The 24,740-nt window shown below is 41.1% G+C and overlaps 1 protein-coding gene across 1 annotated transcript; it reads right to left on the bottom strand.

Moving 5' to 3' along the window:
• Positions 1 to 133: 133 nt before the first annotated feature.
• On the bottom strand, positions 134 to 24,740 carry LOC124001557 (sodium-dependent lysophosphatidylcholine symporter 1-B-like). Its single transcript, XM_046308448.1, has 14 exons — positions 24,354 to 24,740; positions 22,231 to 22,359; positions 21,464 to 21,588; positions 17,241 to 17,364; positions 17,007 to 17,085; positions 16,730 to 16,899; positions 16,534 to 16,624; positions 16,086 to 16,204; positions 15,830 to 15,913; positions 14,980 to 15,063; positions 14,772 to 14,884; positions 14,496 to 14,639; positions 3,093 to 3,269; positions 134 to 2,761 (listed from the first exon to the last, which is right to left on the bottom strand). Exons 1-14 carry the CDS (start codon positions 24,441 to 24,443, stop codon positions 2,707 to 2,709), a joined length of 1,584 nt encoding a protein of 527 aa, XP_046164404.1. The 5' UTR covers positions 24,444 to 24,740; the 3' UTR covers positions 134 to 2,706.

The following is a 24,740-nucleotide window of genomic DNA, read 5'->3' as shown; positions in this document are numbered from 1 at the left end:
TGAAATATTGGCATGTCTTTTCAACTTTTGCAGAAAGAAAAACATTGTTCTGTCAGGACAAGTGACTGTATGTCTGAAAATATTACTGAGTCTTTACATTTCTAACTGTCAGAAATGATTCCTGAGTTACACCAATGTCATTTTATTATTGTACATATTGTTTAGCAGCTGTCAGTGCTGTAAACTTTATCCAATTTCAAACATATTTACAATTTACAAACAATATATACACAAAACATGTACACCAAAACAGCACCATACTGGAGTGAGGAGCACATTGGAGAAAGCTCTTAAAAACCTCTTAATGTAATCTGCATAATCCCCAAAAGTAATTATTCGTCATGCAAGGACCATAAACGATAGATAACTAATAATGCTGCATACTCCAAGAAAATGTTTAAATCTCAACTTTCTGGGGAAAAAAATCAAAATAAATAAATGCTGAGGTGTAGTCCCTTTTGAGGACACAAGCTCAAGTACATTTTTGCTGAAAATATGTAATTCTCTGACATTTACTATTCAACAAAACCGTATGAATAAAGCTTGAAATGACATATGCTTTATACAGTATAATCAAATGTATATACAGTATAATCAAAAAACCAAGGACTAGATTTTACCTTTTAACTGTAAAATACATATTTGTATGTTTAGTGTGAGAAACTGTGCATATTTTCTAATGATCACACAGAGCTCTAGCTTGGCTTCCTGAACTCATTAGGAAAGTGCCTTTCATCTCACATCTATGACAGTGGTTTAAAATCTGGTTTAAAATCTATGAATTATTTTAGATGAATGGCTATAAATCGATCTCTGAATGTGCAATAATGATGAAACCACAGTCTCCTGCTGCACTACGATGTAAGGATGGCAGGTATGTGCTTTGTCAGTGGCTGTGATGTAGGGTTCAGGCAGGAGTTGGACACTCAGAAGAGCGAATGAAATGGTAGGAGGGACATCCCTGCTTCTAGTGGTTTCAGATTTCACATCCAATGTCGCACAGGCCACTGTGTCCCTGGGAACAAGAGCCATCGCTCAATGCAAGTCATTTCCATCTACGGTGTTCACAGATCAATGTCCCAGAACCACGCAGGTCACCTAAATAGGGGATTTTACATCTAAGAGGTTATGTCCCCATTGTAGGCTATTACCCAAAGAAAATACTCTGTTTTCAGATATCTAGATATGGCTTAGGATTTGTCAAGGTTGTTCAATATTACAGTACTTGAGACATTCAAGAGTAAAAAAAAACATTTGAGTTCTGAATTTTGATTTGTCTGGTAAATAGAAAACTTGGCTTTGGTCTGATCAAAAAGATTCATAACAAGAGTACAGACATGAAAAACTGATTGTTGGTCACATTGCACACAGCATAAGATCAGGACACAGCCTCAACTGACACATTATCTTTAGAAAATACTTTAAATAATATGAGAAACAAATTAAGCCTATCATGTGTTGACAGTCAACTAATCCTTCTGATGATCATACAACATGTGTGTGGGTGTTTAGTCATATACTGTGTGCGCACACACAAAATGTACACATCCATATATTCAGACAAGTGTATATGGAATTTGATTATCTGCAATGATTATTACCAAATTAGTACTGTGTGCTTTCATCGAAACATAACTAGTTTTAAGTAGTTAGTGAAGATTCTGTGCTTTGGGCCAAGATGGCCTCTAAGATGTACATACAGTTGAAGGCATCAAACATTAAGTTAGGCTTGAGATAAGTTGTTAGTCTCCCCACTAGCCTTTGGACTCACCAAGAAAGACAGCTTTTTAAGGAAAGTCTTAGTATCGTGGAGGAGAAACAACTTTGACCAAATAGAATTTAGTTCAAACTTGTACAGAAAATCTTATTGCGACAACAAGGTTTACAAAGTACAACTCTACAAGCCGCGCTGTTAAGCCAGTAATTATAAGGTGGAAATCAGCTAGCCTAGCTATAGTAAGTCTGAAATCTAGACAAATTATTGGCAATGTTAATGAGTTCATTAAGGTTAGTTTCTTTTACAAGGTTCCTTGTTTCTTTTCCCCATGAGACACAAATATAATTACAGTGGATAAGATTGTAACAGTTATGTGCTCTCCACATCCCTAAAGAGGAGTACTATCCTCTTGAAATTAGTTTATTTTTTTTTGTTGTTGTAAATAACCATATAAATCCAGTGCAGTTACTGATATGCCCCAAAAAATGAATGCTGGAATCTTCCCTCTATGAGGACCATCCTGCTGATTGGAAAGTATTGTTTTAGTGCAGAGAAAGCTTTCCCACCCTTTGACCCAATATCCTTGGTTCAGGTAGACAAACATCTCATTAAAAAAAAATCTTGAATTTGATGGGTAAATGCATGATTAACAATCCCAAACTAATGTTTGTCATGTAAACAAACAAAACCGATAAACCAGTACCACGAATCACATACACAGTACAGTACAGTACAGTACAGTAGGTACTCTACAGAGAGCGATGATTCAAAATGTCCACTAGGGGTCTCTGTAACCTGTGGAATCCTGTGGAGACTAGGGCCATTGTGTTCATGTAGCAGTAGTGTGGTCTGTGGTTTCTCCTCTGTTAGTCCAGCTTAACCCAAAACTCAGTCCAGGCTCCCCAGTGGCCTCATCACTCCAGCCTGCCAATGCAAACACGCAGGACAGCGGTGGCCTTTTGGTTGGTCGCCCTTCTCTCCCGGGGCTCCTATACAACGCTCCCAAGCTCTGTGGACTCTGTCTCGGAATCCTGATCGCTCTCCCTGTTTCAGAATGGGAAAACAGCCAAGCGTTAGAAACAAAGGACTTAGCTTGTTCAAGAGGGTCCTTATTCATCGCAGAGTGGCTAAGAATTAAAGTGTGTCCTTTGCATTTAGCTGAAGTATAGAGAAAGATGCCAGAACAGAACTAAGTTTAGTGTCCCCCTGTGAAGAGATTGGTCACTGGATTGCTTAGCTCCCCAGTACACCCGGTTACTTAATTTAGGAGGAAATAGAAGCTTGGGTCCTGCATGAACCCTGTTCTATTACAATGATTGTCTGGCTTAGACAGCCTCAATCAGCCCTTATCGTGTGCGTGTTTGGTCTAACTCACCGCATCTCCTGCAGTAGTTTCCGGTTGCCTTGCCTCCTCTCCTCGTCGATGGGGTAGGTCTTGAATATAAACAGCCCCAGGAATATCAGAACAACAGGAGCAGGAGAGACCAGCACCTTCAGCGTTAAATTCACTGCGTCGGGTTGCGAGCAGCCTCTGGTCACATAGCCGGCAAAGCTGCAAAAACATTTCCAGGAAGAGAAGAAAATAAAAATAACATAAAAAAGGTGCAGTTTGGTTTGATTATGAATGTGGATTGTGTTATTGTTCACCACAGGACTGCGCCGGTGAATTGAGAAAATTAAGCTAGGTAATCTTTAAAAACGCAGTTATCATAGGCCCTTTCATATAAAATACACACAAAAGTATGTGTACAACCCTTCAAATGATTGGATTCGGCTATTTCAGTCACACCCGTCACTGACTGGTGTGTAAAATCGAGGACACAGCCATACAATCTCCATAGACAAACATTGGCAGTAGAATGGCCTCACTGAAGAGCTCAGTGACTTTCAACATGGCAAGGTCACGCCACCTTTCCAACAAGTCAGTTCGTCAAATTTCTGCCCTGCCCCGATCAACTAAGTGCTGTTATTGTGAAGTGGAAACATCTAGGATCAACAACGGCTCTGGCGCGAAGTGGTAGGCGTAAAAATAGTCTGTCCTCAGTTGCAACACTCACTACAGAGTTCCAAACTGCCTCTGGAAGCAACGTCAGCACAAGAACTGTTCGTCGGGAGCTTCATGAATGGGTTTCCATGGCCGAACAGCCGCACACAAGCCTAAGATCACTTTACACAATGTCAAGCATTGTCTGGAGTGGTGTAAAGCTCGCCGCCATTACTCTTGAGCAGTGGAAACGGGTTCTCTGGAGTGATGAATCACGCTTCAAATCAATCAAATCAAATTTTATTTGTCACATACACATGTTTAGCAGATGTTATTGCGGGTGTAGCTCCAACAGTGCAGTAATACCTAACAATACACACAATCTAAAGTAAAGGAATGGAATTAAGAATACATAAAATGTTTGGACGAGCAATGTCAGAGCGGCATAGACTAAGATACAGTAGAATAGGATAGAATACAGTATATACCCATATGAGATGATTAATGCAAAATATGTAAACATTATTAAAGTGGCCAGTGATTTCAAGTCTATGTATATGGGGCAGCAGTCTATGTGGGGCTAGTGATGGCGATTTAACAATATGATGGCTTGAGATAGAAGCTGTTTTTCTAGTCTCTCTGTCCCAGCTTTGATGCACCTGTACTGACCTCACCTTCTGCAGGGTGAACAGGCAGTGGCTCAGGTGGTTGTTGTCGTTGATTATATTTTTGGCCTTTGTGACATCGGGTGCTGCGTTGGGCAGACTGCACCACCCTTTGGGCCAGCAGCCTTGCGAGGGTTAACATGCTTAAACGTCTTATTCACGCCGCCAACGACGCAGGAGAGCCCACAGTCCTTGGTGGCGGGCCACGTCAGTGGCACTGTGTTATCCTCAAAGCGGGTGAAGGTGTTTAGCTTGTTCGGAAGCACGTCAGTGTCGGCGAAGTGGCTGGTTTTCCCTTTGTGGTCCGTGATCGTCTGCAGACCCTGCCATATACGTCGTGTCTGAGCCGTTGAATTGAGTCTCAATTTCGTCTCTATACTGACCTTTTGCCTGTTTGATTGCCTTACAGAGGAATAACTACACTGTTTGTATTCAGCCATATTCCCAGTCACCTTGCCGCTTTCAGTTTTGCGCGAATGCTGCCATCTATCCACAGTTTCTGGTTAGGGTAGGTTTTAATAGTCACAGTGGATACAACATCTCCTATACACTTCCTGATAAACTCAGTCAACGTATCAGTGTATTCCTCTGTTGATCTCGAAGGCTACCCAGAACATATCCCAGTCCACGTGATCAAAACAATCTTGAAGCGTGGATTCCGATTGGTCAGAGCAGCGTTGAATCGTCCTTAGCACAGGAGGAGCTAAATGAGGTTGTGATCAGATTTCCCGAAGGGAGTGCAGGGGAGGGCCTTGTAGGCATCCCAGAAGTTGGAGTAGCAGTGGTCAAGTGTTTTAGCAGCGTGAGTACTACAATCAATGTGTTGATAGAACTTCAGTAATGTTTTTCTCAAATTTGCTTTGTTAAAATCCCCAGGTACAATAAATGCGGCCTCAGAATATGCATTTTCCAGTTTGCATAAAGTCCAGTGAAGTTCTTTGAGGGCTGTTGTGGTATTGGCTTGAGGGGGAATATACACGGCTGTGACTATAGCCAAAGATAATTATCTCGTGAGATAATACGGTCTGCATTTGATTGTGAGGTGTTCTACGTCGGGTGAACAAATGGACTTGAGTTCCTGTATGTTGTTACAATTACACCGTGAGTAGCTAATCATGAAACATACACCCCTGCCCTAATTCTTCCGGGAGAGATATTTATTATTGTCTGCATGATGAACTGAGAACCCAGCTGGCTGACCGGACTCAGACAGTATATCCCGAGAGTGCCATGTTTCCGTATAACAGAGTATGTTACATCCCTGATGTCTCTAAAGAAAATCCTTGCCCTGAGCTCGTTATCTTTATTATCCAGAGACTGAACATTAGCGAGTAATATACTCTGAAGCGGTGGGTGGTGTGCGTGCCTCCTGAGTCGTACAATAAGTCCACTCAGAGTACCTTTTTCGCGCCAGCTGTGTTTTGGAACCGATTTCGGAAAAGGATCCGATTTCAGAAAAGTTCTATTCCTGGTTGTAATGCTGGTGAGTTACTGCCGCTATGATATCCAAAAGTTCTTCCCGGCTGTAATAACACAAAACATTTCCTGGGTTAATAATATAAGAAATAACACAGAAAAAAAAAAATACTGCAAAGTTTCCTAAGAGCTAGAAGCACAGCAGCCCAATCCGTTGGTGCCATCTTCACCATCTGGCAGTCCGCAGCCAAATCTGGGTTTGGCAGATGCCAGGAGAACGCTACCTGCCCGAATGCTGTGCTAACTGTAAAGTTTGGTGGATGAGGGATAATGGTCTGGGGCTGGTTCGGGGCTAGGCCCCTTAGTTCCAGTGAAGGGAAATCTACCGCATACAATGACATTCTAGACAATTCTGTGCTTCCAACTTTGTGGCAACAGTTTGGGGAAGGCTCTGTCATGTTTCAGCATGACAAAGCCCCCATGTGCAAAGCGAGGTCCATACAGAAATGGTTGGTCAAGATCGGTGTGGAAGAACTTGACTTGCTTGCACAGAGCCCTGACCCATCAAATACTTTTGAGATGAATTATAAAGCCGACTGCAAGCCAGGCCTAATTTCCCAACATCAGTGCCTGACCTCACGAATGCTCTTGTAGCTGAATGGCAGCAAGTCCCCTCAGCAAAAACATCTAGTGGAAAGCCTTACCAGAAGAGTGGAGACAGTTATGGCAGCAAAGGGGGGGACCAACTCCATACTAGAGAGAGGGGCAGCTGAACACCGTATGCTGGAAAACACCCAGTTTGTCATTTTTTATTAAAACAAAACCGCTATTAATTCATTAAGAATACCAAACATGTTTAGCTTTTAACAGCTAGGAAACACCGCTAACCAAACAGTGCTAGATGGCTGTACTACAGACACCTGTCATTATCGGCGTGTGAAAGACGCATTGTTAAAAAAATTGAAAAACAACTGGTTGCAGTAAAGAGCCAACCTGGATACTAAGGAGACCCTGAGGGAAATCGAGAAGTACCAACAGCTTTACGCTATGGAGGAACAACATACTCCATCATGGAAAGAGCCGACTACCTCACAAAAGGACTCGAACCAGACACGGATGCAACACTAGACATACAAAGCCGTAGCATGTGTGAAAATCGATTATTTTCTGGGATTCCTGAGGACGCATCCAATAATCCAGAGGGCGTGATCAGAGAATTCATGCAATCCGCCTTGAAACTTCCACTAAACAAGGTGGCGTTCCACTGTGTAAACAGACTTGGAGCGACAAGACCAAGGGTCCCTGACCGATCATCGCAAAATTTGAACACTACCAACAAAAGCAGAGGAAGGGAGCTCAAAAGGGACCAAATTCCGTCTCAATGACCAATTTTCCCGGGAGATAAACAAACGTCGCAAGACACTGTATCCTGTACAGAGGCAACAAAAGGAGAGGGGTACACGTGCCTTTCTCATTGTGGACAATCTCTTTATAGATGGACAGCTATTCCGAGACAGCTCCATAACACCATGGCTGTACTGAATTCTACAGGGATTTCAGGTGACGAAAAAAAGAAAGTATGGGAACTGTAAAAAATATTAAAACACTATGAAGTGGATATGAACACACACATACTGAATTACATGTTCACTTATACACTTGATCCCACTCTCCATTGTCGAGAACTGTTGTATAATTTAATATATATATATATATATATATATATATATATATATACATACACACACACATATATACATACATACATACATATACATACACATACACATACACATATATATATATATACACACATACATACACACACACACACACATTTCGAACAAGCAAGGGGAAGATATCAGAACAGGGACATTGGGTAATAATAACATATTGTATGGAATACATTTGTACTGTAGTGAAGCAGTCTCTATAGTAATGCAAGGTCTCGCTCATGATCGTGTGAAATGTCAATTGCTATGGAAATGCTGGGAGGTGTTTTTCAATGATGTTAAAGGTAATTATAATTCAACTATGATGGTGATACGATATGGATTACAATTATCATCATGAATATTAAGGCTATACGCACTAAATGTTACACACAGACATTCAACCATGCAAATTGGCGGGGTTATTTATTTGGACATCACACATTAGTCTTCTACAGACATCGTACACACTCACTAAATCACATCCAATATCATACACATCAACTTACTCAGATTTACTACACACGTAATATCTTGCCTACATTTTCTAACATCTGTGGCATTGGCTCACAGGCAAGGGAATAAAACATATTGCGATCCTATTTTTTGAATTCTAAATATCAAACATTTGAAAGCTCTAATTGACTGTCATAATACCTCTGAAGCACTGATTATGATCCATTTAGACTGAGAATAGTTTCTAGTTGTGGTAAGGGCTCAAACAAGTATAGCCAATTATAAGTGTAACAGTTTAGCAGATTATAAAAAAAGATCAGTCTTTACGTGGCTAAAAGAAAAGCAATAACATATGCTGTTTACAGGAAACTCATTCTACATCCTTTAGATGAAGCGTGGAAAAAGGAATGGGGTGGTGAAATAATTTTCTGTCATAGACAAAGGAACTTACAGACAACAAATGATCAAATCATTATGGTAGGAGACTAACACACCGTAAAGGAAATCACTCTATAAACTATCATCACCGCGCCCTTAAAGAAATCACTCTATAAACTATCATCACCGCGCCCTTAAGGAAATCACAAATATTATGGCACATTAGAAATAGTGTATATTTGGAGACTAAAAAAACCCAGACCTAGTGAGATACACATGGAGGAGACTTAAAAAACCAGACCTAGTGAGATACACATGGAGGAGACTTAAAAAACCCAGACCTAGTGAGATACACATGGAGGAGACTTAAAAAACCCAGACCTAGTGAGATACACATGGAGGAGACTTAAAAACCCAGACCTAGTGAGATACACATGGAGGAGACTTAAAAACCCAGACCTAGTGAGATACACATGGAGGAGACTTAATCAAGCTGGTCATCTTGACTACTTTCTTGTCTCTTTCATCAAAGGTTAAAAAAGACAGAATGCGATCAGATCATCATCTAATTGGCATTCACATAACTCCTATAGAATTTCTACATTGAGAGGGATATTGGAAATGTAATCAAAGTTTACTGGAGGACATCTTATTTGTAACTAAGACAAAATAATATATTACTTAATTTTTCCAGTATAATATAGGAACAGCAAATCCACTTATTGTTGGGATACCTTTAAATGTACCTTAAGAAGGACATTCAATTCAATATTCATCAATAATAAAAAAGCAGTTTCTGGCTAAAGACACAAGACTAACATTAACTTATAGTACAGGTAGATAGCAATAAAATGATACTACAGAGAAAATAAGTTAGAGGAAAAACTAAAAGAACTTGAGGAACTTATTCAAGACCAATCTAATTAAATCTATTACAAAAATAAAGCAAACTGGATGGAATATGGAGAAAAATGCACAAAATTCATCAACACAGGAATGCTAACAGAAATTATTTGCAGAAACTCGTTACTGATTCTCCAAATTATATTTTAAAAGAGGAAGCTAAATATTTTAAGCAGATGTTCTCTTTTCCGTCTGATCCTCTCCCACTGAATGAAGATTATGGTAAGGAATTCTTTCCAAATAAAACAAAAAATGGAAAATGATCAAATGTACAGAAAGATCAGTGCGAAAGTCAAATTACCGGAGGCAGAACTTTGAGGCTATTAAATCCGTTCAGTCTGAAAGAAAAACGAGGGCTTGATGGCATACCGGTAGAGGAAAAGCAAGTATTTTTTGATATACTAAAAAGCTCCATTGTTAGATTGTTTTAACTACTCCTATAGAAATGGTAGTCTGTCAGGTAGGTCTGATTTCTCTATTATTAAAACAAGACCCAGATGGCAAATATAAAGATTCTGTGTAAAATAAACTGGAGGCCTCTTACACTTCAATGTTGTGATGCAAAAATACTAGCGAAATGAATAGCACCCAGAATTAAAAGGGTTTTACCAGGTATCGTTTATCCTGACAGGACAATAATAGAACATCATGAAACATCTAAGAAGCCAGGCCTGGTATTTTCAATTTTGGTGAATCTCTTATAAAATGGGTAAACGTAATGTATAGCAACCCCAGGTGTAAAATAGTAAATAACGGCTACTTCTCAGAGAGTTTTGAATTGTCAAGAGGAGTTAAACAAGGGTGTCTGCTGTCACCATATCTATTCGTTATGGCCATTGAAATGCTAGCTATTAAAATCAGATCCAATAACAACATTAGAGGATTAGAAATCCAAGGCTTAAAAACAAAAGTTGTCCATGTATGCCGATGACAAAAAATGTATATTAAGTCTGCAAGCTAGATCCCTGTAATGTCTCATTGAGACCTAGATAACTTTTCTGGATGAAAACCTAATTATGATAAGTGTACAATATTACATATTGGATCTTTTAAAATAAAACGTTTTATTACCCTGCAGTTTACCTATAAAATGAACTGACGGTGAAGTAGACATACTTTGTATTAATATCACAAAAGATATGCTCTCCACAATGAATTTCAATAGAAAACTTGTAAAAATAGACAAGATCCTGCAACCATAGGGAAGTAAATACCAGTCTATTTATGGAAAAATTGCCCTGATTAACTCCTTAGTCATATCTCAGTTCTCACTTATGGCGCTGCCTACTCCTGATGATTCGTTTTTCAAATTATATGAGCAAGAAATGTTTTGCTTTATCTGGGATGCTAAACCAGACAAAATAACATGTGCCTATCTCTATAATGATTTGGGTGGATTGAGATTATTAAATATAAAAGCACTAAACTGCTTTAAAAGTTTCACTTATTCAAAAGTTACTTGAACCCTAAATGGTTCTCAAGTAGACTGCTAAGAAAAGCTCATCCATTACTTAAAAATGGCCTTTTTGCCTTTGTGCAGATTGCCATGTCTCATTTTCAATTAATTGAAAATTATACTTTTTCAAAGAGCCTCTCTTTTTCAAACAATTTTACCTTTATTTAACTAGGCAAGTCAGTTAAGAACAAATTATTATTTTCAATGACAGCCTAGGAACAGTGGGTTAACCTCTTGCTCCTACCCGACACGCAGGCGTCCCATCTATACATCTGGAAATGCAAATGCACTACGCTAAATGCTAATAGCACTCGTTAAAACTCAAACGTTCATTAAAATACACATGCAGGGTACTGCATTAAAGCTACACTCGTTGTGAATCCAGGCAACAAGTCAGATTTTTAAAATGCTTTTCGGCGAAAGCATGAGAAGCTATTATCTGATAGCGTGTAACACCCCAAAAGACCCGCAGGGGACATAAACAAAATAATTGGCATAGTCGGCGCTACACAAAACGCACAAATAAAATATAAAACATTCATTACCTTTGACCATCTTCTTTGTTGGCACTCCTAGATGTCCCATAAACATCACTATTGGGTCTTTTTTTCGATTTAAATCAGTCCATATATAGCCTAGATATCGATCTATGAAGACTGATCAAGGAAGAAAATAGCGTTTTATAACGTAATGTCATTTTTTTAAATTAAAAAAGTTGACGATAAACTTTCACAAAACACTTCAAAACTTTTGTAATGCAACCCTAGGTATTAGTAAACGTTAATAAGCGATCAAATTGATCACGAGGCGATGTATATTCTATAGCTGTACGTCTTGAAATAATGTCCGGGTAAATTTCAACCAAAATATCCGGTCGGAGACCGGAAGAAAGGCTCTACTTTGTGTCCGTTTGACCAAGAAACAAATCGTAGGCAAATGACAAGACTGTTGACATCGTGTGGAAGCTGTAGGTATTGCAACCTCGGCCCCATTTAATGTGGTTCACATTCAACAATGGGTTCTAGTGGCGCATGGATATATATTTTCATTTTCAGTGATCAGATTTTCCTGCGCTTTTCGATGAAACGCACGTTCTGTTATAGTCACAGCCGTGATTTAACCAGTTTTATAAACGTCTAGGTGTTTTCTATCCACACATATGAATCATATGCATATACTATATTCCTGGCATGAGTAGCAGGGCGCTGAAATGTTGCACGATTTTTAACAGAATGTTCAAAAAAGTAGGGGGTAGGAGTAACAGGTTAACTGCCTGTTCAGGGGCAGAACAACAGATTTCTACCTTGTCAGCTCGAGGGTTTGAACTTGCAACCTTGCGGTTACTAGTCCACCACTCTAAACACTAGGCTACCCTGCCACCCCAAAGAAACATTGCAGAGCTGGCTACAATTTCAATTTCATCCCCCTTAAAAGATAGAACAAATATTATGGCTGAACTCAAAATGTGCTGGTTGATATAATAGCTGTATTTATGGGAAAGATTTTTGAAAAGGGTATTTTGTTCTTAAATGAAGTTGTAAATTGTAATGGTAGAGTTACGTATTTCATGGAGTTATCAGAATTGTATGGGAAGGTCTGCTCAATCCAAGAGTACAACCAATTGATTACAGCATTACCCCAAAAATGAAGTAGGCAGGTGGCAGCGGGAGGAAGTAGGGGACTGGTCTGTCTGCCCAATGTAACGGATCAAAACTGGCAGAGGAATAAAAATATACCTTTTCAGCTAAAATTATTACATAGAATTCTCGTCACCGACATGTTGAGTATTTGGGGCATGAAATCATCGAAACTCAGCAGATTTTGTTGTGAAGATAAGGATTCAATAGACAGATAGATATTTTGGTATTGCACTCAGGTAGCTTGTTTCTGGTCTCAGGTTCAGGAATGGTTGAAAATGCATAACAGTGATCTAAAATTGACCCTAGAAATAGTACTGTTAGGAGATCTGGAGAGACTAAAGGTCAGTCAATTATTAATATTCTAATACTCTTAGTAAAAGTATTTATCTTCAACTCGCAATCTGTGGATTCTATTTGATTAGATAAAATTTGAATCTATGTTAAACATCACTGCATAGTTGAAAGATACAGTTGAAAGCGGAAGTTTACATACACTTAGGTTGGAGTCATTAAAACTAATTTTTCAACCACTCCACAAATTTCTTGTGAACAAACTATAGTTTTGGCAAGTCAGTTAGAACATCTACTTTGTGCATGACACAAGTCATTTTTCCAACAATTGTTTACAAACAGATTATTTCACTTATAATTCACTGTATCACAAATCCAGTGGGTCAGAAGTTTACATAAACTAAGTTGACTGTGCCTTTAAACAGCTTGGAAAATTCCAGAAAATTATGTCATGGCTTTAGAAGCTTCTGATAGGCTAATTGGCATCATTTGAGTCAATTGGAGATGTTCCTGTGGATGTATTTCAAGGCCTACCTTCAAACTCAGTGCCTCTTTGGTTAACATCATGCGAAAATCAATAGAAGTCATCCAATACCTCAGAAAAAGGCTGGTTTATCCTTGGTAGCAATTTCCAAATGCCTGAAGGTACCACGTTCATCTTACAAACAATAGTATGCAACTATAAACACCATGGGACTACGCAGCGTCATACCGCTCAGGAAGGAGGCGCGTTCTGTCTCCTAGAGATGAACGTACTTTGGTGCGAAAAGTGCAAATCAATCCCAGAACAACAGCAAAGGACCTTGTGAAGATGCTGGAGGAAACGGGTACAAATGTATCTATATCCACAGTAAAATGAGTCCTATATCGACATAACATGAAAGGCCGCTCAGCAAGGAAGAAGCCACTGCTCCAAAACCCCCATAAAAAAGCCAGACTACAGTTTGCAACTGCACATGGGGACAAAGATCTAACTTTTTGAAGAAATGTCCTCTGGTCTGATGAAACAAAAATAGAACTGTTTGGACATATGACCATTGCTATGTTTGGAGGAAAATGGGTGGATATATTGAGGCAACATTTCAAGACCTCAGTTAGGAAGTTCAAGCTTGGTCGCAAATGGGTCTTCCAAATGGACAATGACCCCAAGCATACTTCCAAAGTTGTGGCAAAATGGCTCAAAGACAACAAAGTCAAGGTATTGGAGTGGCCATCACAAAGCCCTGAACTCAATCCTATAGAAAATGTGTGGGCACAACTGAAAAAGTGTGTGCGAGCAAGGAGGCCTACAAACCTGCCTCAGTTACACCAGCTCTGTCAGGAGGAATGGGCCAAAATTCACCCAACTTATTCTTGGAAGCTTGTGGAAGGCTACCTAAAATGTTTGACACAAGTTAAACAATTTAAAGAAAATGCTACCAAATACACTCAATTAGTATGTCAACTTCGGACACATTGGGAACGTGATGAAAGAAATAAAAGCTGAAATAAATAATTCTCTACTATTATTCTGACATTTCACATTCTTAAAACAAAGTGGTAATCCTAACTGACTTAAGACAGGGAATTTTTACTAGGATTAAACATCAGGAATTGTGAAAAACTGAGTTTAAATGTATTTGGCTAAGGTGTATGTAAACGTCCGACTTCAACTGTGTATGTATGTAAGATTTTTTTTCTTTAAATGCCCATAATTTTGGAATGAGATGTTCGAGGAGAAGTTGTCCTCATACTTTCTGTGATATAGTGTGTTTCAAACTTTTAGGAAATGCAAAATACAGTTTGATTTCAAATTAAGCTCATTAAATTGTCAACATGCTAAGTTTTTACGTCAGTTTATCATGTACAATACCTGCAAGAGATAAAAACAAACTCACTCTAGACTGAGAGTAGAGATGCCGAGGGATATTCCTGAGGCAAACTTGGTGAAGAAGACATAGAAGGAGTAGAAAATGGCCTCGTGGCCACTAGAGTCTGGATTCTTCACTTTGAAATCATCCACCACATCTGGAAGCATTGACCTGAGAAACAAGGAAATATGTGAATGGATACCAAAAGGCAAGCCGCACCACAGACTGGATAAAAGTAAGAAGACACTGGAGATAGATAATCTATAGGTGGGTGTGCTGAGGTACATTCGGTAGTCTGTTTACCAAGGTAGGAGGAAAGCTGCAGCCACACTGACTCCTGCAGCCACAGAGACCACATAGGCCACAATGAGACTGCTTTCTATGCAGACGATCAGGATCATGAAGGGCACTGCCCACTGCAGAGAGAGACGCATAGGATAGACATGAAATGAGGCATGAGAGAGAGTTCCATAACACAGCATGAAACTCCACACCAACACACATTACTCACCGTGATGCCAATGTAGACGGCAGTCTTCTTCCCGAATCGGATCAGGAACCACTGCCAGAATGGAATGGACAAAGTCCCAGAGAGCTAGAAATAAAACACCAAAGAAGAGCATTAAGATATTTAACTTTTAAACAATTTCCATAAAAATGAATAGAAATACTTCTCTGCGCAATGTGGGAACAGAATAGGTCAGACTGACCGATGGGCTAAATAAAAGGTCATGGGAGAAGGACAATGTGAAAGGGCCCTTTATTTAACCCTGCTGGGGGTACATGACCCCTGAACTTTTATAGAGGTGTGGTCAACCGGTGTGTCAAATGATCACACAAGGATTAGCGAGTGGCTGAGCAACTAGCACTATGGGAAATATCAAACAATTCAGCAGTGCTGACCACAAAACCAGCAGCATCTCAGGACCTTTGAGGATTTGGCTAAAACACAAACAGATCTGGTGACATCTCCTGCTCCAGTAGCCAAGCCAAGCCAGGCCAGGCCAGGCCAGGGCAGGGCAGGGCAGGGCAGGGCAGGGCAGGGCAGGGCAGGGCAGGGCAGGGCAGGGCAGGGCAGGGCAGCTCTAGATCCTACTCAGGCAGATAGAGGCGACGGTGCAGAATAGAAAAGCGAGGGTTCCCATGGTGGTGCTGACAGATCGCCTGGGCAACAAAGACCCCTCTGTGCTCCTTTCTCTCACCGATGGAGTGTGTGAGAGGGGGACAGGTTCCCAGGGGCCACAACAACACCTCTAACCCCAAAAATGTGCCCTCTCATCCCCATGGCAACACGTTTCCTTGCGTGAAGAAAAAACAAAAAGGGGGGGTGATTTTCTCAGAGAATAATAGACTACACTCACCATAATGACCAGCAGAATGTTCTGGAAGTCATTTCTAAAGCCCAGGGTGTAGGTGATGAACAGGGCAAAGTTCCCCTCCAGGAGCTGCCAGGAAGAGAGCAATACAATACACCTCAAACTGAATGAACAGGAAGTAGGTCTAATATACATAAAGAAAACTAAACACCAAGGTTACACACCCTATAGCTAGTCATAAAGAATTGTTTGTTTGGTTATGTGTGTGCTTAACTGTAGCCCATCTCTGAGTGTGACTTACCATGAAAGCCAGCGAGGTGAAGAGGAATCCCATGACCAGTTTGACATACGGCCCATATCCCATCACCATCCTCACGCCCTCAAAGAACGACATGGGTTCTGTCTTCAGACGCCCACACTCTAGGACCAAAACAAAGCTGGCATTTTAAATCTGATTAGGTGCACTGTGCCAAACATCAGCTGAAGAAGACTTATCTGATATTATTTCTTATCCCTCATCCATGGCATTTACAGACTGCCAAAATATGGCCCTCTCCTAGTTACTTATAACAAAATAATTCTTGGAACATTTGCGGGTTGAGAGAAAGTGGAAAAGTTTGCTTGTGGGTAACAAACAGAAATCTTTCCTACTCTAAATATGAGAAAAAACTATGTTTGAAGTACGTCATTGTAAAGATATTCTGATAAGAGACAAACATTTCAAATAAAATCAATTAATCAATTCCCACCTTCCTGCTCTCTGACTCCCAGGAACAGGACTGCAGCACAGAGAACGTACATGGTACAGATGACTGCTGAGGCGGTGAGGTAGGCTTGTTTCTGTTAGGGGGACAGGAGGAGTAGGGGCACATTCCACTGCTAATGTTACTATAACAGTGTTATGCCATGTTATACATCATGACATCCCTAGGGTCCCCCACTCACCGTTTCATCTAGGGAGATGTGGGTGATGTTGAAGTCTGACCCCAGCAGTGTGGAGTTACCGTTGTCAAGGACATCCAGGTCACCTGGGAGACAGGGGGCGATCGCCCCGCCCACAATCTGCCCCTGGATTGCTGTGCCAACCACTGTTCCCAGCACCTCCACTGTCATACCTGAACCAGAGAGTGGGATGGGGAGAGTGAGAAAGAGCAGAATGAAGACCTTACATTACAACTACATGAGATGCTACATAACCGTAAAGATGTCCAGGTTGACATACGGTAGGCAGTGGCAGAGTCCCTCTCTTTCTGGTCCATGCTGATGAACATGGTGAGCGCCGAGTACGGCACATGGAAGCACTGCGCACAGAAAAAAAAACATCAGCATTGCTGGCACAATAACCATGAAACCACATTACAGTAACAATCAATAGGGATTGAGTAACAATGTATTGTAACATGTGCCCCTTCTTATCAATAAAACAAGAGACTGTGTAGAGAGAGGCGAGACTGACCGTCTGCAGAGACTGGAAGAGGCAGTAGAAGACCAGGTACCACAGGACCTTCCCCTGCTCCACCGGAGGGACATACCAGATCAGGAAGTAGGTGAGCACTGCAAACGGAGTGGAGATGAGGATCCTGAGGGGAAAACAGGAGTGTATCAATACAATGTAATGATGGATGAGCATTTAAAATGTGTGGGTGTTTGAGGAGGTCTATTTCATCTCTGTGACCGGAAAATTAGTGAAATATTATACAAACACAATTTACTACAGTAGTGAAGAAGTGAATATTTCTTATCATAATTATGATTTCCATGAGTCCCTGCCAGATGACGTAAATTAGTGACACCTGTGTGACACTTGGTAGTGATGGCAGTAGTGGTAGCAGAGTTTGGGCCACTAACTTACATCATCTGCACAGGGTTGAGATTTTTAAACTCTGTAAAGTAACTAACTTGAACCCCCTCTTTCTCATTTTCTTACATCCACTCTTTCTTTCTTTCTTTCTTTCTTTCTTTCTTTCTTTCTTTCTTTCTTTCTTTCTTTCTTTCTTTCTTTCTTTCTTTCTTTCTTTCTTTGCATTGAAAGCAGGTATTTGTGAATAATCCCTTAATTATCTGTTGTTTGGGGCTGTGTGTGGAGAATGGGCTCAGAGGGGAGTTTCTCTGTTCACTGTGCCACCTGGGAGACTGTGGTGGGCTGTACTTATGGTGGCACCATACTGACCCTGCCTCACCCCACTTTACAGCCACAATCCCACAATACACCTGAAAAGCACACCAATCCATTCCAGCTAGAGTTGCAGAACAACCATAGAGAACTATGGATCCACTACTGGGTTTCCAGAAGACAAGTCAGCTCAAAAAATAGACTTTGGGGGCATTGCTGGAATGGTATTTTGGAGACAAGCATCTACTGACTAAGACATTTCTATGCCAGCAGGGCAGTGGGTGTTCATCTTAGCCCTGCACTGGTCTCAGCAAAATACACAGCTGAGAACAGCAGTCACTGTAACATCACATGCTCATCTGCCAAGTGTATTAATTACTACAACAACATTAATACTGTAAAACAATATCTTTGTAATAGGTCATGTTTCTTTCCATCAGTCCTCTGTGTTTGAGCCTACCGTCCCCAGGGGGACTATCATCTCATTGAACTGAAAATGCGTGTTTGTTTATGTTACAAGACACATGTCGACCCCACTCACGCATGGCCAGTCAATGGGAGTGGCAATCCTCTGTAGCCAACATCCACTGAACTGGGGAAGCACCATATAAGCACCCTCTGTCTGCTTCCTTAGCGTACATGGGCTGACTGAATGGGGTTAATGAGAGTCAATAGACTGATCTGACTGGAAATAGAGGTCAGATATCTCCTAGATTGTCTGTGTTTTGTACACTGTCACTATGGTTGAATACACAAAGCTCACAGCAAGAGCACGGCGGCAGCCCCACGCCAATGACCTTGAGGTGACACCCTAGCTACACAACTACGTAGGCAGGACAAGAGGAAAAGGCTCAAGGTTTTATTCTGCAAACAGACTTGATCACCACCTGTCTGTGAGAAACATTACTGTGCTTCTTCAAGTTAGGTCAACATTGACTTATCAAGCTCCTAATACTTCAGGGAGAGAGACTATTAAAGTACTTATCAGAGTCCATTAAGAGAACTGTGTTCTCTATTACAACAATTGTATGTTATTTTTGTGACATCCAATATGATAAATCAATTACTCAGCTATCCGTCTGTCTGGCAGGCAGCTACATGGAAGTAAAAGGAAGGCTGTCTATTTTCACTGTGTATGACAACAATATTCACATTCTAGAGGTCTAGAATTCCACAGGCTGTTTATGACTCGGTAATACAATTCTGGGAAAAAACATATTCCACTAATAGCACTAATTAAAAAGGCAGAGGCATTCAGAAGGGGAAATAGCTTTAGTCAAGGTTTAGTTAAGTGATGCATCTCCTTATCTGTGTTCAGGCTCTGATAAGAATTTGCTGGGGGATTTGTAGTGGTTTATACAGACCAGAAACCTAACAATGACCTCATTGACATTCAGCCAATAATCTCCCCTCTACTTGACCTGCGGTAACCTCTCTCTGAATCAGCCAGCCCACTCCCCAACTGCCATCTCTCTCTCTCACACACACACACACACACACACACACACAGCACACCCCCATTGGCCTAAATCTAGTGGTGTGTTGAGGGCTGGACCAATCAGAGAGGGTGATGCCGGTTTTCTCCCTCTACACTTGCAGCTCAGGCACACCAGGCAGACTATTGTACATCACATGCCCAGGGTCTTAAGATATCAAGTAAATCCAGTTGTTACCACCATGAATAAACCTCCTTTATCGATGCCATTCCTAGCAAGTCACAGTATTATGACAAATATGAATTGCAACCACAAAAGGTCAATATCTCCTTGTATCAGAGTATGTGAAATTAACAGGTGTGCCTTCTTAAACGTTCATTTGTGGAATTGCTTTCCATCTCAATGCGTTTGAGCCAATCAGGTGTGTTGTGAAAAGGTAGGGGGGTATACAGAAGATAGCCTTATTTGGTAAAAGACCAAGTCCATATTATGGCAAGAACAGCTCAAATAAGCAAAGAGAAATGACAGTCCATTAAGAGATGAAGGTCAGTCAATGTGGAATATTTCAAGAACTTTGAAAGTTTCTTCAAGTGCAATTGCTAAAACCATCAAGTGCTATGACAAAACTGGCTCTCATGAGAACCGCCACAGGAAGGTAAGACCCAGAATGACCTCTGCTGCAGACAATAAGTTCATTAGAGTTACCAGCCTCAGAAATTGCAGCCCAAATAAATGCTTCACAGAGTTCAAGTAACAGACACAACTCAACATCAACTGTTCAGAGGAGACTGCGTGAATCAGGCCTTCATGGTCAAATTGCTGCAAAGAAACCACTACTACAGGACACCAATAATAAGAAGAGACTTGCTTGGGCCAAGAAACACGAGCAATGGACATTCGACTGGTGGAAATCTGTCCCTTGGTCTGATGAGTCCAAATTTGAGATTTTTGGTTCTAACCGCCGTGTCTTTGTGAGAAGCAGAGTAGGTGAATGGATGATCTCTGCATGTGTGGTTCCCACCGTGAAGCATGGAGGAGGTGTGATGGTGTGGGGGTGCTTTGCTGGTGACACTGTCTGTGATATATTTAGAATTCAAGGCACACTTAACCAGCATGGCTACCACAACATTCTGTAGTGATACGCCATCCATTCTGGTTTGAGCTTAGTGGGACTAAAGTTTGTTTTACAAAAGGACAATGACCCAACACACCTCTAGCCTGTGTAAGGGCTATTTGACCAAGAAGGAGAGTAATAGAGTGCTGCATTAGATGACCTGGCCTCCACAAATCACCCAACCTCAACCCAATTGAGATGGTTTGGGATGAGTTGGACCGCAGAGTGAAAGAAAAGCAGCCAACAAGTGCTCAGCATCTGTGGGAACTCCTTCAATACCATTGAAGAATCTAAAAGATCAAATATATTTTGATATGTTGAACACCTTTTTGGTTACTACATGATTCCATATGTGTTATTTCATAGTTTTGATGTCTTCACTATTATTCTACAATGTAGAAAATAGTAAAAATAAAGAAAAACCCTTGAATGAGTAGGTGTGTCCAAACTTTTGACTGGTACTGTATGTCACCCACCATTAGGCTTAGTCTCGCTTAAGGCATCTGGGGCACAAGCAAAGAATTCGAAATCTATTTCTATGGGCACAGGCTTCAAAGTACTCAGAGCCTTTGGTGGAAACATCCAGTGCCAGCACAGAACAACAAAGCAAAAAGCACCTGGGCATTCCAGAACTAAATGAGGTCCTCTGGAGCTAAATAAGACAGCCTTGTTCCAGTCTGTCCTGGTTTGCACCCAGATGAGAAGGTAAAAGCTACAACAACCTAAGATGAACAGTGGCCAACAGCAGATAAAGATAGAGTAGGTAGCGACTGATGTAAAAATAGAGAGCAAATTAGGCATATCACTGTGATTCAGTGACAGCCTGATCTCTCTATTCAAACTATTCTACCTCAGCGTCGTTGTCACGATTACCGCCCATATTTCAATTACAACTACTGTTTTCCCTCTAGTCGTGACGAGAGGTTTTGCGTTAAAAAAAAAATCTAATTTCCTCTCCTCTTTCATTCCTGCCTACTGTAATATGTCCGCTGGGTGACCGAGGCAGAGGCACCTACCAGGGCATCATCCGGCCACACCTGGTCCATCTGCTCCGACTAACCAGGAAGCCCACCGTTGGGTCCGTCACTGCATCCCAGGCCCGGCCCACAAACAAGATGATAGAGGCATATAATGGGTCCAGCTATGGAGAGACAAAGATAAAGGGAGATAAGTAAGGTGTGTGGGGGGGGGTAGAATATAAAGAATTTGAGTCATTGTCTGTCAGACCACTACAATCACAGACATCAGCCATCATCTCTCCTCACGGAACAAAGCGTGGCTATTGAAACAGAAATAAAACAGAGGCATAACTCATTTGGATTGCATCTTAGCAACAAGATGACTAAGACAATATTTGAGAAATGATACATGGCCAGGCCACATTGGCAACATTACCATCTGAACAATGTTGTGTTTAAGTCCATTCCAATGAGCTCATTAGCTCACTGGTTGAAAGAGTTGTATTCAGTGAGAGCACTACAGTGAGCACAGTGTACAGTCTATCACTTGCTAATTGAGTGACAAAGCAAAGCAGTGTGAGTCAGAATTAATTTGCTTCACTAGATGAGTCATGCCAAAGTCTGTTAAAATGATACCAGATCTTTGGCCTTGCCCTTAAAGTCATCTTGAGAAGCATTTCAAGTATAAATACGGTAAAGTACACACACTAAAGGGTAAAACAAAATATGTTTTGAGCATGTTTAGACAACTGCAAATTTCAAGGAGTTGGTCTGATGGTGACTTTGTGATGTCATTGGTTCCGTTTGAATCCCATCTCACTCACCTGGGCCACATCCAGCAGGTAGATCTGGAGAAAGAAGCCCAGCGCGCTGCCTGTGATCTGGTAGGGAGCCCCTCCGATGGCATAGCACAACTTACTGCACATTGACAGACGGCCATGGTTGTCCCTCCGCTGGAAAATGGGGAGAGAAGAAGCACATAGCATGAAAATATAGACTAAACACAGACTTAAAAAGAAAATCAGAATATTGTGAAAGCATTGGATTTTTAGGGGTTGCTAAAGATGCACAGTTTAGCTGTTATGATACAGGATCTTTGTATGTATATATCCAACTCTGCCTTTATATTAAAAACTGACAAAATGTTGGAGGCATCACTTGGATATATGAGAATCACTTCTTTGATCATGTAGCATTCCTCTGTGCAGTATCTAACTGTACAGGAAGTGGATTTGATCATTGAACTGGGTCTTGATTGCTCAGTCGAGGTAAATACACATCTGGCCAAACTCACCCACTTGACCCTTTGAGTGTCCGGTTTATTTCAGAGACTTCTGGCCCAACAGCGGCTAGTAAAACAACATGTCTCATTGTGAGCCCAAGATTGGCCAACGCTCCTCACCCCACCATTGAATGTCAGATTAGTACTAAATCCCTCTGACTATGCAGTCTGGGCCACTACGAGTTTAGAAAGTGGTGTGAGACTGGGAGGTCACTGTAGTTCAGTCACTGTACAACTCTGCCTGGTGCCGGAGGCAGCGATTGGCTCTGGCTATGGGATGATCAGCCATTCCGAGATTCCTTCAGTGGCCTGAGTGGAGGCCACCAACAGTCAGCAGACAGTCAGGAGTGCACACACCCTCATCCTTCCCATCACAAACAGATCCTGCTGGTCAATGAGCAAATACACCCAGTCCAACAGCCAATCATTGTAAAGAGCATCTAGCCAGTCTGACACCATGCGTTGTCAGTATTGAGAGCAGACACCTGGTTTTACATGCTCCCCTGACCTCTTCATGGTAATTTCCCTGGTGAAATATACCCCCATAGAACAGGAATTATGTCCCATATTGCCTTCAGGAATGTGGCCTAAAGATATCATGTGTAGGACAAATTGTATGGAAAATCCCATATAACAGTGACATCTCTAAAATGGTTTTGAGGTGACACATGGCACCTCCTTGACATGCAGAATGAAGGTGAATAGCCTTTGAGCTCCTCAGGCAGACCCGACTGACCAGAAGGTTAAACTTGAAGAAGCAAGTCCTGCACTATGGCCAAAATGAAACACTACACACTGGGAATACATCTGGTAAAAGAATTCCAGACATTTTGTCTGTGTGACAGCACATCGGTGAGCCCCATAGAGACATCCAGTACTCACGTCATGTCAGTGAACATCAGTAAAACAGACTTATTATATGCATCTGTTTCTTCTTGTAGGTCATTTAGCAGACGCTTTACCCATAGAGACTTACAGTAGTGAGTGCTTACATTGTCGTACACGTCTCCGTGGGAATCGAATCCACAACCCTGGCGTTCCATTCGCTATGCATTATTCTTCAGACAAAATCCCATTCATAGCTAAAATACGGGTTAAATGAAGGCATGTCCCTTTAAAACCGGTAAAGTTTTTTCCCTCTGAACAGCTGCACCAAGACAGATGGTCTAGCGTGGTGAAAATCAAGCCCCATCGATGAAGCTAGAGAATATTTGGTGTGATAATGTCAAATCATGTAATATATGGTTTAGCCACAGTTAGACCATTATAAGCCACTCATTGATAATGTCAATCCCATGAAGGCTATTTGGGGCTTGAAACGGGATTGAAATATAAGTAATTTCAATAGCCTATAATGGCATCGCATGCCTTTCTGACAATTAGGAAAACTGTCCGATTGGGAAAACCGTTAGTTTCGCTGTTAATAGCGTAACTATATCAAACCCGCCTCAATTGTATACGGTTTCATTGTTAAACTATTTTAGTGAATTTGTGTGCGTTGAAAACTCCATTATAATAATACCTACGGCTACAATAGACTACCCATATCCCTCCATGTGATGCAAATGAATAGATTGCTCGTCAAATAATCTGCTGATATCTATAGTCTAAATGAAGATAATGTATTATGCCACAAATGAATAGTCCTACAATTATCGTACTTACCTTGGCAATTTTGATTCCATCTTGACTTATTGGTTTTGTTGGTAATAGACTTGCCGCGGCATATTGCTCCGCGCCTTCTCCTTTTGCCATATCGTTTTAAATCGATTCAATTTGAAAAGCCTTTGATGTTTCTATTCTCCTCACTGAATCTTGAAACCGCGCGAGTACCTTAAGTAGCCGTTTGAGCTCTGAGTTCCACACTCAATTTGGTACGCTGGTGTCCTTGGCTTGACGTTGGATACATTCATTTTCAATGATTGCACGCGTGAAATGTGCGGAGGATTGTGGGAACATGGGCGACAAGACCGCTGCTAGCAGAGCGGGTTCTAAAAGTTCAGCTCTTGCCAATTTTTTGAAAACGTAATGCGGCCACTGCTGACTATAACC

Source organism: Oncorhynchus gorbuscha, linkage group LG17 (assembly GCF_021184085.1).
Source record: "Oncorhynchus gorbuscha isolate QuinsamMale2020 ecotype Even-year linkage group LG17, OgorEven_v1.0, whole genome shotgun sequence".
Taxonomy (NCBI): Eukaryota; Metazoa; Chordata; class Actinopteri; order Salmoniformes; family Salmonidae; genus Oncorhynchus; species Oncorhynchus gorbuscha.
Note: the sequence above shows the minus strand (reverse complement) of the source record. Positions and strands in the feature narration are given on the sequence as shown.